This window comes from Spodoptera frugiperda, chromosome 20, assembly GCF_023101765.2.
Source record: "Spodoptera frugiperda isolate SF20-4 chromosome 20, AGI-APGP_CSIRO_Sfru_2.0, whole genome shotgun sequence".
Classification (NCBI taxonomy): domain Eukaryota; kingdom Metazoa; phylum Arthropoda; class Insecta; order Lepidoptera; family Noctuidae; genus Spodoptera; species Spodoptera frugiperda.
This window is the reverse complement of record NC_064231.1, coordinates 8,538,490-8,558,042: the sequence shown is the minus strand read 5'-3', so window position 1 is coordinate 8,558,042 and position 19,553 is coordinate 8,538,490. Positions and strand designations below refer to the sequence as shown.

Sequence of the window (19,553 nt, the reverse complement as noted above, 5' to 3'; positions counted from 1 at the left end):
TCCAAAATAAACCTTAATAAAAGTGATAGTAAGCAGGTACTAAGATAAAGTGTTCTAATGATAATATCCATTGTAGAGGAGTTGCAGCTAGGCAGATGCAGTTGTATAGATCAATAGATATTAACCCAACCTGCGGCTTCGCCCGCGTTTCTGCCAGAGTATCCTATCACTCAAGTACCCTGTTTGTATACCACATTTTATCAAAATCTGTTCAGTAGTTTCAGCGGAAATGATGGACAAATATCTAAACAAACGTATGTATTTATCATAATAATTATTTATTACAAACACATAAGTAAGTAGGTATATGAGTAATATGAATGAGATTACAGCATCTGTGCAGTTCAGAGTTCAAGATTACTTACGTAATTACTGTATACGGCGGCAATGGATGGAAATCTGTTATTGTTTTTGCATAAACATTAATATTAGATACTTAATGTGTCTAGTCGCAACTATAAATCTTAATTTCTGTTCTGCCTCTGCCATGAGTTTGAAGCAATAGTAGGTATTTGTTGATAGTCGCTAGCGACGATGTAAATTTTTTTTCACAATTTATTTTGTATGTCAAATTTCACAACGCCTCTACCGGTCAAATGAGGAACTAAAATTTGCCATACAAAAAAATCGTCGCTAGCGACTATCAACAAATACTATTGCTTCAAACTCATGGTAGAGGTACTGATGATAACGTTGCTAAACATAATACGTGGTTGTTCAAACCGCATTAAAATCCTTCTACCTGGTCGGATTACTGTGGACTATCTCGTACGGGCTTTATAGTTGGAGGCAATTTCATTGTAGCTGAACCTGCATACGTGACCCAAGTTTCCAGTTTTCGAAAGTTTTGTTCCTGTTTTGCGAGTGTTAAATGAAATGCTATTTTATTACCTTTAAAATGAGAGCATTTTGTTGTAAATCGAATAACATTTTTTAAACTTATAGAGAGTTCTTTAAAAAGTAAAAATAACTCGCTATTGATTCTGTTCCTTTGCTCCAAAGCGTAGGTATTTTTAATGACTTTAAACGATTCATTGTAATTCAATGACAATATTTTGATGATTTGTGTGTTACACTATATCCCACACTTTAGATAAAAAGAGAAAACCAATTTTGTGTCAACCAATTCTGGATATTTACATAAGACCTACATTTGCGTGATTTCAATCGCAATTTTACAACGAAATAATAAAACATAATGTTGGCAAATCGTGTCTGTTATCGTGGTTGCTATACTGATATACTGGTGTTGTTCGAAGCCCCATCAATAATGCGGTACACCGTTGTTAAAGTCATGAAATGGGTCGACGTATGTGCACCGCGGTCAAACGCTGCAATATTACATTTACATAAATCATTCTGTACGTGGTTACCATGTTGTGACGTCATTATAGTAACGAGCTAACAGATGCCCTCTGTTACTAGACTTAGAATTTATCTGCATTTACTTTATTAATTATTATGTTATCAGGTTACTCACGTAACTGTTTGACGAGGAACTCGACTAGTTTCAAGCCATGCTAGAGGCTCATATTCATGAGCAGTATGGCTCCTTCTTCTCCGTCCGTCCCACGACGAAATGCGCTCATGATATGAGCCGATACCATAGTCATTAATTTAGTATGTCTCACGTTAAAAGAAAATTTAATTTACTTAATTTAAAAGATTGCATTGATAGTTTAATAGGGTTTCAACTACTTCACAGGGTTTTATTTATTATCGATCAGTATCACCACTTATCTTTGCTTTAAACTTTATACTCGTTGATAATAAAGTTTACGTTAATAGGAAAAAAAGCTTACTAAATAAATTATCTTCACAAAATTAATACGTAAATGTAATCAACAAAGTGATAAGGTAAAGTAATAAAGTATGTAAAATAAACTAATTATTTCAGAAGAAGAGAACTTTATACCTGAACTTAGTTCACTCAGTTTCAAGAACTTACTGAACGAATAACATAGGTATAATACCAAGAGGTAGTTTTTTAGTTACAAAGTATTATTCTTTTAAGAAATGGTAAGAAAACAGACTTCGATACAATTTATTTTTGTATTCCATTTTACTTTTACTAAGAAGCTGATTGCTTTAGAAAACCTATTACTTTTTACGTCGTATTTTTTGTCTATCTTGTATTTTCTTTATGTTTTTAGAGGTAACTAGTAGTTATTTATTGAATTATTAGTAAACAATCATTCGATCTAATATTGTACTGTTATAAACAGAGTTTCGTTTATTTTATTTCTTAAATGAGTTACAAGATTGTTTTAAGATAGACCACAGATAATGTTTATTTTGAATTGATTTTTTAAGACTTATTATCGTACTTAGAGTCATGTGAAACCATTCCTTGCTAATTGTTTTCGGAACAAAATCGTTACTAAGGAATAGTTTAAGTAATCATTAATTGATTCTGAGTGCAGCAGTTTATGTGTTTATTGTGTTTACACATAATGAAGTAAATCAGTATTTTCGTTAATTCGTTGTTTATCACTCTCAAAGCATAGCTTCCAATTGTGCTGTTTACAATTTAATATTTAGTTTGAACTATCGCTTTGATACAGTTCCAAACCAATCGCCTTGTCTTAGTGCGGTAAACTATCTGTTTGTTAGTTTGTTCTCACCGAGAGTGGACCAAATATAGTCACTAATTAATTAGAACTTTGTAGAAAGAGACAAGAGAAAATGTAGGAAGGTAGATTCTATCTACACAGTGGGTCAAATTTAAGTGTATTCGAAAATTCACATGGATTCAGTTAACTAAGAGGAGGATCTCAATCTCAATTTTGACCTGTATGTATGTATATTTGTGCGCGATTATCCCACGTTTGGTTAAACCGATTTTGATGGGGTTTTCAGCATAGATATTGCATATTTTTCACACTTAGGAGAAGATTTTAGGTATACGAATATTCCCCGATTTACTTATATTTAATTCAGTTTTGGCGTTTGAAGTCGTTTTTTTAAACGTAGTTTTAGTGTTATTTATAATTCTGTAGATAGATCAAAACGATGCTTTCTATACATTAGTCAACTTATAGACAAAGAAAAGAGTGTTAGTAAAACTAATATACAACTTATATAGACACATAAGGTAGTGTTAAACATTATATCGCTTTTGGATGAACATTTTATGGCGCAATTCGCTTCGAGTTTTACAATCCCGCTGAGGTTGTGTTAGTGTATGAGCGCAATCAAAGCGACGAAATTTCGTCGAATTTTTAGCTAGTTATGAATTAATAATAGTTTCACTACGCCGAATTTATGACTGAGTAAAATCACAGCTATCGAGTAAGGGGGCGGGTTCTGCCCGGAGCATGGCAATAGGCTTACCTACCCTGTATTACATGGGATTTAAAATTGAACGCTATTCCCTTAGGGGAATAACAGGTAATGGTAATATGTTAATTTGAAAATTGAACGTAAACTCGAAATATACATAATATGTATGTGCAGAGCGAAATTATTAATAGAATGCCCAGGACCTAAAGACCTAACTATATTTAAACAGACGACAGTTAGAACTGTGTTAAATTAGATTTACGACTACAAATCGCTGTTACTGAATATTAACTCATAATGTTTACTGTTTGTGTTACAAATTGCAATACATTCTATTTTATATTAACACCTTTGTACATAGGTATATTATATCTAATACAAATTGATTTAGTCACATGATCTACACATAAATTCGTTTAAATACAAATGATTAAACCCGTGAAAAGATATTTATCATATAGTTAATTTTCCTACTCAAATTCGTGCTATACACATTCGCGTTGTCTACAAGTTATTGGGAGAACTATTTTAATTCCAAAAACATTATCAATTCTATGTCAAATTCACAATTGGTTTTTTAATACAAAAGATGAAAGTTTTGACCTGATTGTAAGAGCAAGCCCGTGAGAGTCAAGACTTGATGTCCCAATGGCTTCAGGAGTCCAAGTTTACAACCAATCTAGTTTCGAGTTGGATTTGGTCATAATCCTTTCATCTGCCACAGAATTCTTAATGATGTTAATCTTAGTGAAGTTAGTTGACACTATGTCTCTTCCTTCTCTTGTAAATGAATATTGGAACTTTATAATCTCTATATGTATACTAGCGGACCCGACAGACGTTGTCCTGTCTACACGTCTGATTAATTAAAAAAACATTGTCCAGCGGACAAAATTGTGAATCTAAACCATTCTCAGATCCCCTTGAACACACACAAAAAAATTCATCAAAATCGGTTCAGTCGTTTAAGAGAAGTTCAGTGACATACACACTTACAGAAGAATTATATATATGTATATGGTAATCTCACTTCATGATAAAACATGATACTTTTTGGTATTGCTCTTATATGTATGTACCTACTTGACTATTTTTATATGAAACGAAAAAAACATTCAATATTTGAAAATATAATGCGTTGTTTTCCAATTTGTGAGAAAATATTCTAATACAACTAATTAGAATTTTAGTATTTTGTGCTGTTCTATTCATCCCCAATATTATTTTATCACAAAAAGAACAATGTTTAGCGAAGAATTTAATACATAATTTAGAGAACATTCAATTTGCAATATGCATAAAATAACAATGCTCCCGGGAAATAATGGAGATAGGACAAGAAAGGGTTCACAGTGCGAATCACAGACACAATGAGACTGGAAGGCACACACGGCTCGTCGTAAAAATTAATTAATCCCACTCGTACTGAGAAAGGCGAAGAAACGAGGAATTTTATATATGTAGGCAGACTGTAAATACAGGGGCATACTTCAGCAAATATGTTACGGTCCAACGGACTATTCAGACAGTAAGATAGATAAATAAACATAGTTTATTATTTACATTGTCCTATTTTGTTTCTTTATTTCTATTAGTAACATTTTTGAGAAATTCTCTTTCTATTTTAGTAAATGCGTGTTGATATATGGTAATGTACTTATAGATAATTACATAAAGTAGTAGATTTGCTTATTATATTACAGTTGTAATGAAAAATATAATATTACGTCACACATCTGTTCAGATTTTATGAAAAATATAAACTTATTATTTCAAAATATTATCAACCTCATTAATTACATGATATTGAAAATTTATTATACAAAAGGCAATTAGGTTTATTTTAATTTAGTATCTATTGCTTAAACTTAATTTATTTTTCGTGTAGAATATAAACAATAGTTTGTGTTACATAGTAATTAATTTAGGCACTTATAGAACCAGTACCTATAGTGAAATCTAAGTACCTATCTACTTAATGAGAAGATAGGTACTTGATGTTTAGCTCCTAGTCAAATTGCTTTTCATTATACCTACTAAACGTGAGCCTGATCATAGCACTTTAGGCGTAGTTTCCTTAAATACACTAGGCTAGATCCTTTATAGTTGTGTCCTAATGTTTCTCTCATGAAAGTTTAATTACTTGTACTTAGATTGGGGACTATCACTTTAGTTCTTACCTACATTTCTTACATTGGTCGGTAGGTGAGGTCAAATAAAAATAGACTTCAAGATTTAATTCAAAAAGTTAAAAGTTGGTTGATTTGTTTTGGTAAAGTGCTTTCTTTGTGAATGCTGCGTGTGTATGTATTATTTCTTATGTTTGTACTTAAAAATCAAATTAGCGTTTGGCCACTATCTTGTCTGGTGCGATGATGTGGCCGACGATGATGCACATCTATCTACCTTTAAGTAACTTATTTACTCAAGACTTGAAAAACGTTGTCACCTTCTGAGAACACATTCTACTCCTTAGCTGATTGCATAAGGGATACTTATACTTAGTTACGGTTATGGTAAAGGTGCTTTTTAACATTGAGTGCAATAATTGGCTGGTAACAATAAAACATTGCAGTTATGCAAACACTTTTGGTATGACTGTGTGTGTCCAATGTAGTTGCTAAATTGCTTGCCAATAATGCAACTGCATATTGCCCATTAGAATCACCTTAAAAAGTGCGTCTGTATGTCTCAAGACATTAGCAGAATGGGCCTGTTGTCCACCGTTTTCATTTAATTATTTATTGTTTCTTTTAACAACATACGTCATAGTGAAAATTATTTTTAATATTTATTGTTTCTCTTTACGTCATAGTGAAAATTACATTTTTAAACAGTTTTTCCTCATGAGGTCTTATAGAGTTATAGTTATAAACTTAAGAATTGTGCTATTTTTATTAACACTTACGCATATTTATTCGCTTTTCATGGAAATCTCTATGTAGATAATACATGATAATATTTGTACATGGCTGGATATTCTGTCATTTTAAGACCTATCCATCGTTTCTTCAATGAAAACTAGTACCTGCAATCAACTCAACGTACAAAAACTGCTTACTGCCACAATAAGTGGATTACGGAACACCGGTAATGTGGCAATTTGCATTGAATAGCGATGAGCTGTCCGTGTCACTCATTAACATATGCGCATAAAGTAAAAGTCGCTAACATTCCCGACTGACTACAAACCCGAATAAAACAGAATACTGTCACAGCGTCACGTCACTAACTACCAAAGTAAGGTTATCGTTTGTGTGAACAGCTGTTTGCAAGCTACACCTGTAAAAATCTTACCTCATACATACATGTTTTTGTTGACTAAGAAACTTTGTGCCGAATGACTCATCTACCAACTACCAACCTGAACAGTGAACATAAAATTCCGGGACCGACCACGTTCTGTCATGTAAGGGCTATTAAAGGAAATTGACCGGAAAAGGAAAGTGGTAAAGCGACCATCCTATCCTAATACTGGATATGTCGACAATCCTATAAACCAACCTATATGTCTTAAGACCTAGATTTTTAAAGGAAGCACAGAAATCCACGTTACAAAACCAATTCACCCTAACTTAAGCAAAGTCTGATAAATTCGCACAATTCACTTCAGTACTGAAGCAATTCTTTGGCGGTAATTTACAGTTAATGGAACCTCTTCTTTCCACGTTTTGGTTAGCGAACGACAAAACCAAGTAGAAATGAATATCATTAAACCCCTCATTCACACTAACTAGCTCTTTGTACACCAACCATAATGAAAAGCACACAGTTATTGTCAATAATCAGCTTCATTTACACGTGTTTGTTAGTTGCTAGTCGTAAAACATAAATATGTACTTATTATTACATATATACAATGAACTAAGAACTAATGCTTTGTCTAAAATTCTCAGTTTTCTTTGAAATAACAAACAGTTTATTCAAAGCAACATTTTGATGAAAATATACTTTTACCTACACAAAACTCAGAATCCTAGGATAATAATATTCTAACTCGGAATAAATTAAGATTTTCAACACTAATTGGCCGCGACAGACATTGTGAATAAGTTTTGAGCGTTTAATTCACAAGGTTATTTTAATGAAGGTTGCTCAAATATTACCATGAATTTTCGCTAAATGACACTTGAAAGCAACTGTGACAAATGTCGGCTACCAGAATTATAGGACTTTCATGGATTTGGTATAATATTTTCTATTATTTAAGACCCACTGTCAGTTCTGTCAAAAATATTTGCATTTGGTCTTAGAAGTGTTTTTAAGTGCATTAGTTTACAAATTCCATTGAGCAAAAATTTTTGTGAAGAGGGTTTTCTGAAGAATGTACAATTTAGTTCTACCAAATACCAGTGATTTTTTTAGCTCCTGAAGACTATTTTTTTACCATAATTGTTCGAATGAAAATCGTTTTCGAGAATCATAAAAGAAAAGTGGCACTTGTGAAAGAAATTACATTTGAAGTGAATTTGATTTAGGCTTTTCTTATAAGAAAATTATTGAAAAACGTAGACAAAAACCTTTACTATAATTCTTTTGATGATTTATTTCAAGATGCATGCATCAATCTGAATTTAAAATATTGGGTTGTATGGATAATCCATTCGCACCTTCGCTGTAAGAATCTTCATAATTTTCACGTGGAATTTCATGTAAATATTGGTTTAACCCAGAGATAATATAGGAGATAATTTACGGCCTCGTCGATAAAATATAAATAAAAAATAGACATTCAAGAGAGGATAAAGATAAAAGAATTTTGTGATGGATGGAAGAATGCATAGTAGGTATTACAATATCTTTTATGCACCATGTTAATACAGATGTCACGATACTTGTAGCCTAGTAACGGAGTAGTACTAGTATAAACTAGTAAACGTTATTTGACACCAATATATACATATCTGCATGAAATAGCTTAGAATTTTTAGCTATTCTTTATGGTATTGCAACGAAAATAAATAAATTATTTATCACTGATAGGTGTTAATATTATTATTAGACACTATTATAATTTTGTGGTGTTTAATAACTTTCATCAGTAGGTTTTATTGGTTATTGTGTACAGATATAAAACTAAATGACGAATGATCTTTCTCTAAGCCAAGTCCTATTTTGACACAACTGCGTTTGTCTGACCGAAAACTTTTTTAATATTGCATTTGATTCCGGCAGTGGAAGATTTGTGTCTAAATTAAGTAAAAAATGGAATTATTTAGTTTATATTCTATACAGTAGTTTTATAAACACAGTTTTAGTAAAACATTATTTCTTTAAATACTTTAGAATCTATACGAAAAGCAAAATACGAGAAAATAGGTTTAATTTTTTTGCACTTTCATCTTATTTTAAATCATATAAGGCAAACGGTAAATATCAGGTAACAAGACATTTGTCTAAACAACCGCAAGAAATAAGGACGACCTAAAAACTACGGATTACGTTAAGAAAAAGTTGTGTCACTTGACAAGCACTCTAACTGCCTTCGAGATAAAGATTCAAATAAATAATTCGCAAGACACATACTTAATGCGTACGAAAACCCCGAATGTACGAATTAGACAAGAAGGTATTTCGCTGACATTATTCTCATACAAAATAATGTGAGCAAATATTTCTTAGCGAGTGATTCCTCCATTTTTCGATAAGATTATTTGATTTGGTAATCAATTTACAAATCTGAGACGATAACTTCCTATAGAAACAAATGAATCAGTATTATTTTGATCTGATATTACGATTAAATAATCTTTGAAAGAATATACGTTTGTTTTGTGTAGGATTGTTGTATTTTGATATCGATTACGCACAAACCTTCGTAATATTTTCATTGAAAGCAATCGGAACAGAAACATTCGCGATATCTTACAGCTGCCCGCTTAAAGGGTCGGAATGGTTTTGAAATAGCTAAATTTAAATACGTGAAGGGAATTCTAATGTAGAATTATAAATTTATCGATTACATTACTCAATTTGTCGGGTATGAATCGATGCAATTTGAATTGGTATCGATGTAATAGTAAGATAGTGGTTATGCATCGTAATTGCATATTGGTTAGGTGTGGTTTAGATAATTTCGGTATTTAGTAAATGTATATGATAACTAAAGTAGATTGGCAATGGAATTGTCTTTAAGTATTAAAAGACAATAAGATAAACACAGTTAAGTGGTTATTTTCGTCTAAAGAACTGCTTAAGTTACGATACAATGAGAAAAGAAGATTATGTTTAAGCCTCTCGGCAAAATACAGTATTATAATATTATTCCAGTTTTTTAATACAATGAATAAATTGTTTTGAAAAGTTTGAATAGATACGAAAGTAGTAAAAACAATCGCAAATGTCTTGATAGAATGAATAATTTGTTTAAGAATAACTTTGATCATCCAAATTTTTAGATCGGTGTTTATTAGTTTGTCTAGTTTAAAAGATACTGATATCAATTTTAGCGTAAAGTGTACAATAGTTGTTTTAGGAGATTAACGGGAAGTAAATTAAATAGTAATAATTACTAAAGTTGGTTATTACAGCATAATTGCTGTTTTTCTCACACAATTAAATGAGAGATGAAATGTGACGTAGTTTCGTTACATATATAAGTGGGACATTTATCGTGTCTTAATCTTTGCAAGATTACCTGTTTTACTGTTTCTAGCCTAAGTATGATTTGGTTTATTATATTACTTAAATTTTCTTAATGATAATTTCAATTGTGTTTTTACTTAATGTATTAGAATCCTCGTGAGGCTTTTAAAATAGGATTTTTGTACTAATTTAACATTAAATACATCACACGTTATGTACTTACATCTATAACTTTCATTATAACAGAGAGATGCAAAATCTGGCGTGTCATATAAATTCTGTTTAAATATTACAAAAAACGCGAGTTGTTTGGGAGTTGACAATGGCGAAAAGGGCTTGAAAAGAGCAGTCCCAGAGGGCATGACAAGTGGAAATAATTAATTATACTCCACAGAGATTTGTATCTTTCATTGTTAGGCGCATTAAACCGAATTATATTACTCGTATTACGCTTCAAACGCGGTTAAATTAAGTACCTTTTAATTTCGCATGATTACGAAAAAATACTGAAAAGTTTTATTTAAAACTTCCTTGTAACTAATTTTCTACGTATCGCGGCCAAAAATTTAGGAATTATGGAATATGGGTGTCGTGCCAAGGCCGAACAGCTGTTTTTATTTCACGTGCTGCCATGGCAGCAGACAAACACTGTGATACCTACATTATTGCGACACTATTGATTCCAACATTAAATTCCACAGCAAAAGGAGTAAGAAAATTGTACTACATTCATTTAAAAACTAAAAGAATGCGTAGGTAAGTCTAGTATCAACAATGTGACAATGTCAACGTGTTATCGTTTGATCTCTGGGTGACTAGCTGCTGGTAAAGGTTAAACGTGTCAAACCTCACCTATCAATAATAAAATTTACGATGTGAACATCAGCAGCAATATGAATTTATGATCAATAAATCAACCACGTCCTGCAGTGTTTAGGGAGAACAAATTTTTCGAAATATTAATAGACAGTGAAACGTAACGCGTTTACCGAAACATCATAATGATTATTTATCAATGTATCGTGAGGTAACCATGTTTATCCACGTTAATATGAATGTTGATACTGAATATAAACTAATGTTAATGCGAAACCAATCGATACTATCAGTTCTAATTCTCATTGGTGATCGTGTCAGTATGTGTTTCATACTATGATAAACAAGATCAAACGGCCAAGTAAACAGTAGATTAATATTCAATCCTTTAACGATTCAATGGACGCGCAGAAATATTACAGCCCTCATACTTTAATCCAGCCGTAGGCTTATGAATCTTATGATGTAAAAATTTAAGACGAGAATTTATGAGTTTATCTTTGACCTACTTAAGAGACAAACGGAGGTAATTTGCTAAGTTAACCCCAAGAGTTTTCAAACAAAAATGGCAATGAAACACTTAATACATAAACGAACTTGATGGAAAGCTCACCATTGTTGGGAATACTCGTATTTAATCCGACAGCCAATTGATGTATTAGGGCGCAAACTTTATGTGTAGGATTCCTGACTGCGGTTTCAATATTCAAATTACCTCACGAAAACCGATCCACTATTGAGAGAGGTCCCTTCGATGTGGTGAGGTTTCCGAAATTGATTGCTCTACATTCCTTTTCAGTAACAAGATATTTGAGTTTCGTGTCTGAACCACAGACGATTGGCTTCATTAGAAACGTTTCTTAATCACGAAAAGATTATTATATTCATTCTATCGTGTGTTTAGTAGACTCTCGCCTAGTATTGTCAATTCCTCAGTCACGACTAAGCGACATTCATGTCACATGACTTGCTTTCTATTTGCACGTCTTCTGTTTAACTTGCAGTGGTTTTCCATGTTCTTTGGAGACATAGTATTGATTGTGAATACATGCGTAGTGTGCAAATTGATTATCCTCTATGTGTTGTTAATTACTCTATTTGTTGGCGACGTTTTTATGTATGTTGTTATCGCAACGTAACATCTCATTAATCTTGATAAGCAGGTGGGATTCAGGCTCATCTCAAGGCCTCCGAACCGATAAGAGGGTTGTTCAGTCTTGTGACAAAACTAAATCCACTTAACATCTGCCTTTGTTAGATGGATGTTAGGAGTTTTTTCTTTTGCGCTACTGCTTATTTTCTTATTAGCTGTTCTGGTACTTTTGTTCCTCATTTCTGTTGAATTTTTAATCTTCGAGGTTCATCTTAGTCTTTCTATTATTCATTAACTTACAAAGTGATCTGTTACTCAACTGTCGGATCATTTCTTCTACATTGGCTGCCACCGTGCCTCATGTTTCTTCAGTAATTAATTAGTCACAAAGCAGACTGTTGGAACTTGGTACAAGTGAGATCTTCCTGTATTATTTGTAGCTGTCGATTATGTCATACACATCTATCTTTTGGCACTACAAAAATAAATCATTGACAACAAAACACTGAAAATTTTTGTTAACAATCCAAACCTGCAACTGGCACTTAAAATAGATGGTTGTTATTTAGTTTTGTGGCGACAAAGTTCGAGCACTAGGACTAGGTCTGGGGGTAGGCCCGGATGGGTTCGGGATGTATGGGTATGTGGTGTGTTGGAGAGGTCCACTGTTTGTTTACCTGTGTGCGACGCGGAGCGGGGGGGTGCGGGCGGCGTGGGCCCGCGGCGGAAGGCGCGTGTGGCCGCGCGTGCCAACCGACTGTGACTGCCGCCGCCGCCGCAGCACAGCCACCATCGCTTCGCCCGGCCTGCGCTTATCGGCCGCGCCACTACTATGCACTTCCACCGATAACGATTTAAATCCCATAAATTATCTCTGATAAGTATCGCTCAATTAAAATAAACTTGCTTTGATTTATTTTTAATTAGGAGCTCTAGCAAGATACGCGCGCGCAGCTCATCCGATCAACGATTTTCTTCAATGCTCTTTTTAATTTTTTTCGCAACACTTAGTGGCAATTGGTTTAAAAACGTTGGTTTGTTTTGTATTAGCTATAATTAAATACGCGGCAGACGTAAATAATCATCGCCTCGATTATCTTGATCAAGCAAAGTTTAAGATTGGGTTCAACAATGTGTATATTTAGAAAGGAGTGAGAACTCCAATTTGCTCTTACTGTTTTGAATAAAATTAAAGGATTGAATTGGTTTGTATCCATCTGTCAACACTGTAGACAGGGCACAATTCAACAAACTCGCTGTCTATAGCAAATGTTTCAAAGATCTCTCAATTTAATTTCCGTCGAGAAAATAGGTGATTAATTGGTTCTCAGTATAATTAGGATTAGTTTATACTGGGCTGGACTGTTTGTAATCGAAATATCTTGTTCTTGAAATATGAGTTTTTCCTTAAAGGTTACATTTTCCTTGTTTTGGACGCTAAGTATGAATATTTCCTGAAGTTATCATATCGACACGAGTTAGACATATTCCTGAGTAAGTAATAAGTTATCGGCTTTGAGCATATCTAGTGAGGGGCTCATTTTGTATGCGTGTACATCATGTTCCTTTCAAAGTTATCTTAGAAATTGATCGGATATGTTAAAAGGATAACCTAGACAGATATTGTTGGAATATATTTCGTACTGTTGAGTTTGTTTTGTTGGTTTTGTGATCACAATTGGTAGATTACTCTACTAAGCATTTGATCAAAATGTATGTAATTGAATTTTTCGCCTTTGAAACCTTTAGTACGGAAGTAAGACATAACAATAGCCTTGTCCCCTATTCCATGGGACTCAAAACATAATTGGCGTAACATATTCCTTTCTGAAAAGCGAATACAAGGTTTGATTGTTATGAATAAGTTCTGAACCCAAGATTCATAGGATAAATAAGAAAATGGAAGGATTTCTGTCGACCCTGCTCCCAAATAATGTAGGGTCGGCTCAATATGTTTTCTACTGTCATTTTCCCCTATCACTCGTTACATCGCCTTCAAATCCTTGTGCTGTTTTATCTCTTTCGCATTCAATTTAACTTCAAAGAATCGAATAATCAAATAATGTTCATGTACTTAGAAAAAAAAGTAATTTCTTCGGGATGAGAGTTAAGTACCTATCTAAATATTTGTTTATTTGAAATTATTAATGTATGTATTTAATAAGCTACTATGACAACAGTAAACTTTACAACAAGCGAAAATATCTCTCGTCTATTTAAATTAAAAGATCATTAAGGTTCATTTTTGTTTAACAACTAATTATAATTTAACATGTGAAATTACACGTGATTGTTGCCTTGATAAGGATTAGATAATCTTCGCGAGCTGTCGGCTTAAGAAGTTCTTTGAATAATAAATAAGTTTTCCACAGTGAATAAATTATTAATTTGAGAATTTTCTTAGAGATACAATGTACAATGTACTGTAAAGAAGGTTCTGGAACCAATTCGTGAGAAAATTCTTAATTTTATAACAATGGAAATATTAATATTTAATTTTAATTTACTGTCATGTGTAGGCAGGCTGAGATTGTAGATTAAATGATAAGTCAATTTATTCAGAACTTCTTCTTCTTTTTTAATTAAAGTGGTTAATTAATCGACTTCGTGCGTGAATATCTCGCGTGTTTGTGCGTGATTACGACTATCTCGCGTTTGGCTAAATTGATTTTAATGCGGTTTTCAGCATAGTATTTTTCTTACTTAGGAGAAGATTTTAGAGATATTACCTGTCTTAAAAATGGAGATGGTAAAGAAAAAAGGTTTTTCTTAAAAATGTTTTCTATTTTTAATGAATATTCAACTACCGAATCTTTTGATGGATCCTTGTTGTAATGGCGTTCTATTTTACTGAGATTTTATAATCTAGAAGGTTTCTCAGTAATAGAAAAGGCGTGTTGTTTTTGCGAATTAATTTCATCGATTTAATACTCAAGTTTTTACTACATTATTCATTTGACCGTTATTATATGTTTTGTGCAATGTTACTTAATGATTTACCGTGATGATGTATTTGTTATTTTTTACAATTACTGTTTGCATATTAATGTTATATTTAACCTTGAAAAAGGTTTCGATAAATCATTTATAAATACTCTATCCTTAAGCCCTCAAACATTGGCAATACATCCGTACTGGTGATCAATCTTACTCAAGAATTTTTCACATTTATTTCGGGACCTATACTCGTACGCTGAAGACACATTACATCATGTCCCGACCTTATATTACGAGACATAGGTAAATTATTAGGGTTCTCATCACTAAAAATAGGTACCAAGAACCCTGAAATATTCATGTAAATAGAGAAATTCAATAAGGTATGGGTACCGGAGTCAGTGAACAGTACTGTGTACGTGTGAACGCACACAGGCACACGTGTCGCCTACACATGCATACATACATACGTTATTAGCTCGATAGTGTCTGGTATGGTGTAACCACTTGCCTTTACTGTAAGCCTGGTACTTGTGGTTGCAGTTGGTTAGACTGGGTAACTGGACTGTGGTATAATTTTATAAAGTCAGCAAATTAATAAAGCCATCCGATTTACTTACAAATACGGTCGTAAAAAAAACCTTTAAATAAGCCTTATGAAAGTTTGAGTCAGTTATGGCTACATACAGACATTAAGAATCATAAACTTAACACATTGGACGCCGTGGCGGTCACCGGTGACCGACGTTAGCGGAGGGTTTGCCTTCAAGTTTTCTATTGGCAGTCAAAGACTTAATAAATACATAAAACATTGCAATTTTTTTCCTAAAGACGTCAAAAGCATGGTTCAGTGCTTTTCAAGATCAGACTGGTCGAATTTAGGGTCCTTTTTATCACGTATTTACATATTATGTAGACTATTACCCGTAGGTTACAATGTCGCTATGAAAATACTTTGTTCATGGATCCTTCATTTCGGGGAAGCAAGGCTTTGTGGACATAGGTGTAGTCATGAAAGGAGCGAAATTAATTTTCCAAATTAAACTCAAAAAACCTAGATTAGAATACAATTTCGTATAACACGTGAAATAACTGTTGAAGTATTGTGTTGTTCTATCATCAATCAAACTGTTTTGAAATAAGTTAATAAACGTTTATGAACTTGTGTTAGGTCTATAGGTTCAAGCTTTTAGTCATTGTACGAGTAGGAGAAATAATTATGAATATTATGTCGTATAGAATATTTATAATTATTCTGTCGTATAGAATAGATACGAAGACTTATATGTCTTAAACATTGATTAAACAAGAGACGTAACTTTTGTAGCTATAGCTATAGAATTTTTCATGGAACTAGGTAATAAAGTTGCATTTTTTTTTGTTTTTTTACTTCTTCTATTTTTATTTATTGTAAGGTATTGAATAGTGCCATTGGTTTGTACCGTTCTATTCAAATAAATAAATGAGTGAAACTGCGGCTATGGTTAGTCTTTATAACATATTAAGGTCCAGGTCATACTTAAGTCTAAGAAGGTATGCTTAATAAATCTGAACTCATGTGTTTACTTAAGTGGGTCGATAGTAGGTAAACCACTGCCGGTTGAAGGGCACCCCTTCGAGGATATTAGACGTGTTAATGGCTTCAAAACCGTCATTATTATGAAGTTGTCACAACTTACCGGCAGCCATTAAACTTAATGCTGGGTTCAAAATAAATGGCTTTGTATATAATGAAAAAGTGGATTCAGTTGATTACAACCGCAAAGTGAGAACTTAATTGAGCCCAATTATTACTATTGAGATATTAAATTGTTTCAGTTTTTGATAGTTTATTTAAAACTGTTTTTAGTGTCTAGTCAAGTTGCCAAGAAGCAAGATTAAAAGATTTATTTTAAAGCTACAAAGAGAGTTTACAAAAATAAAATGGATTTTATCTACAAAAACCTACGTCGCCACAAATGGGTAACATCAAAAAGAGTTTGAATGTAATCTTGGAAAAATCACGGCCCAAAGCTACAAAGCTAAAGTTTTTTGGGGACCAATTAAACGCGACTTCAAGTAAAACTGTAAGCCGATTTCGCCGTATTTGTCTGCAACATGTTGGTACAACCACTTAGTCTTCAAATTAAGAAGCAAACAAAGCAGCCGTACGAATTCTAAATATTAAGCTTCGTGTATTTACCTATGTAGGTATAATGTGTACATAATATCTATTTGTATATTATATAGAACGTGCTATATTCCTCGGGAAGGCTTTCATTAAAGCATCCAATTTTCCCTAGTGATATTTTGAGTCTTATATAAAAGAGGTGTAATACCACGGCCTTACAGAAAGCCGACGTGAAATAACGCTTGCGTTGTGTTTCGTTGTGTGAGTGTAATGCCTCTGGTGTTTCTAGTGTTTATTGGCAGCGGCGATTGCTTACCATCAGGTGCACGTCTGCTCGTTTACCGGTTTATTCCATAAAACAAAACCAAATAATACTTTAGCCAACTTCGGAATTTATCCAAGTTCAGAATCAACCCCTGCAGTATACGTCCTTGTGACCACTTGTCTGACGAAGCAGAAATATAGAAATGTATCCTTGACATAAAGTACTCTAGCAACTGTTGGGAACATTAATGTATGTTATGTTCGACCTTACATTTGTCCACGAAGCATTGGTTTTAGGACACTTTGTGGTGGAGACATAAAAGACAGATCTCTGGTATTTTTATACATCTATATATGTATATATAATATAGAGCTGACTTCAAGAGGCTTATACATACCTACAGCATTGCATTTTAAGTAATTTAATATTGCATATTTCTCCAATCTTATTTTCCATATCTCTAAGAACCCTATCAATCATATTTTCGGGTCTCAATTACAATATGTATACAGAATGTTGCACCTGATGCCAACTTGGTTAGTCAAGTCTTTGTTGGCATACACCGAATTGCACTTCAATAAAATAGAACCTTATAATATACAAACAGATGCGGTTTTCCCTTATAGCCTGTAAAGTTAACAAGCTTTTAATACAGTGACCGCAAATGACTACTAAATAGCATTCATTATATATTAACTTTCTCATAGCCATTCATACAAATTTGGTAAATTTTAACTAGGTTTTCCTCTTTCACCAAAATAAGTGTCGTAACATAATTATGTATGTTGTATTTTTCCTCCATAACTTTATATGGATTAACAAAACTATCAATGGGTTTATTTAATGTCAATACTCGAGCTTATGTTGATACCCATTGTTATTTCGTCATTTGCATTTTGCAAGACCATAAGAGTGTACGAGACGGTTAGATGGGCTTACATACCTTTTAAAGAACACATAAGGAAAAAGGTAAAGGGATTAGTTGGTACCTAATTTGAATAGGTACCTATGACACATAGCACAACAATTTTAAATTAATTCATAGAATATATGTATGAAGAGTACAATTGAAATTCAGATAGGATGTTATAGTTAACGTTGAACAAAAAGGCTTGCAAATCTCTACACAAAGTTCTCCAGCAAAATTTATCGACCGTAGCGCAATGTTTTGCGTTCTACCAACGCGAACATACCATAAATATAGACTCTATAAAGGACATGTTTACTAAAGAGTGACGTCACAAAACATGCAGTAGAAACATGGTTTTAGTATATTGAAATGTGGAAATATTCATTGTAATAGTGCATAAGGTTGTAGCAGTACTGTTCTTTTATTCGCAATGTGGATTATGAATTTATTTCATACTTTGCTTCACCGCTGGAAACCTGTAGTTTTATTTGTTTTATTCTTGCATCTGAAATAGAAAATCGCTACAATTTCCATTGTATTTTCAAAGCTTGAGCTTTACATATTACAAACATATACGTTATTAAAATTATAAGTGGTAATAGGTACATACAAACGTTGAAAGAATACAATAATTTTCTATATTAACTACAACGTATTGTCGTGATTTGTTTGCGAAAACATATGACACATATAGCATTGTTATTATCAAAGAGATATAGTCCAAATGAGATTACCTCAAATGAAAGGTCAACCTCGTAATAATCACAGAGATATATATCAGTAACAAGAAAGTGTAAGACAAATGGAAGGCCATACATATTTTCGTGTAATTGTGCCGTAAAAACAAGACAAGTTCGTTAATAAGAACTCTGTGTCTTGATAACTAGACAAAGACAATGCTTTCCGAACTAATTAGTGGAATCTTGAACTGGAGTTGACGCTAACATTTTGAATTTATGAGCCATTTGCGTTGACTACAGGCGCGCATATGAAATAATCCCATAAATGTGGGAACAACTTTTATCGCCTTACAGAGGAAATGGCCCAATCACAAATATTTAAGGTTTTTACGAAACACAAGGCCATGTAAATAAAATATATCGTTTTGGTTATACACCGTGTAAGAAATGAACAATCCTACGCTTTACATTTTTATACGACAAAGAGGAAAGCCGTTATCATTTTTCGTCGTGTCGGTTCATTCGTTCAAACGTTTCCATTTAAATCAGATTTAATTAGGCGACAAATTGAACGAAGGTACGCGGAGTTTTAAACAAACGGTTGAAAGCGATTATATTATGACTAAAACTACTATATGTAAAAAGTTAAAAAATATAGCACTGATCATGTTATAGGGTTGAATCTATCCTTTATTAGAACTATTAGAATTGTATCTATTTCTATAGTAAAAAGACACATCGTCCTTATAACCTTGATTGACATTTTAGTATCGATACAATCGATAGGTAATATAATGTTGATTTATGACATATTTCGGAATTCGTGAACTTACCTCAGCGCAGTTCTCGTGTCGTGTGATTGATCGCGAAGTGCC

General features: G+C 33.0%; 1 protein-coding gene across 15 annotated transcripts in view; it reads right to left on the bottom strand.

Moving 5' to 3' along the window:
- Positions 1-19,553, bottom strand: part of LOC118280701 (cAMP-specific 3',5'-cyclic phosphodiesterase) — a 548,393-nt gene that overhangs the window by 152,539 nt on the left and 376,301 nt on the right. For 2 of the 15 annotated variants that reach the window (XM_035601011.2, XM_035601029.2), the window contains exon 1: positions 12,454-12,592. The exons of 12 other annotated variants lie outside the window; for them this stretch is intronic. Coding sequence is in view for 1 of the 3 variants with exons in the window: in XM_035601055.2 (XP_035456948.1) it covers positions 12,454-12,641 (188 nt within the window). In the remaining 2 variants the exon portion in view is untranslated. Of the gene's footprint in view, positions 1-12,453; positions 12,657-19,553 lie in introns of those variants that run through there. One more of the 15 variants, XM_035601055.2, reaches the window with a different exon arrangement.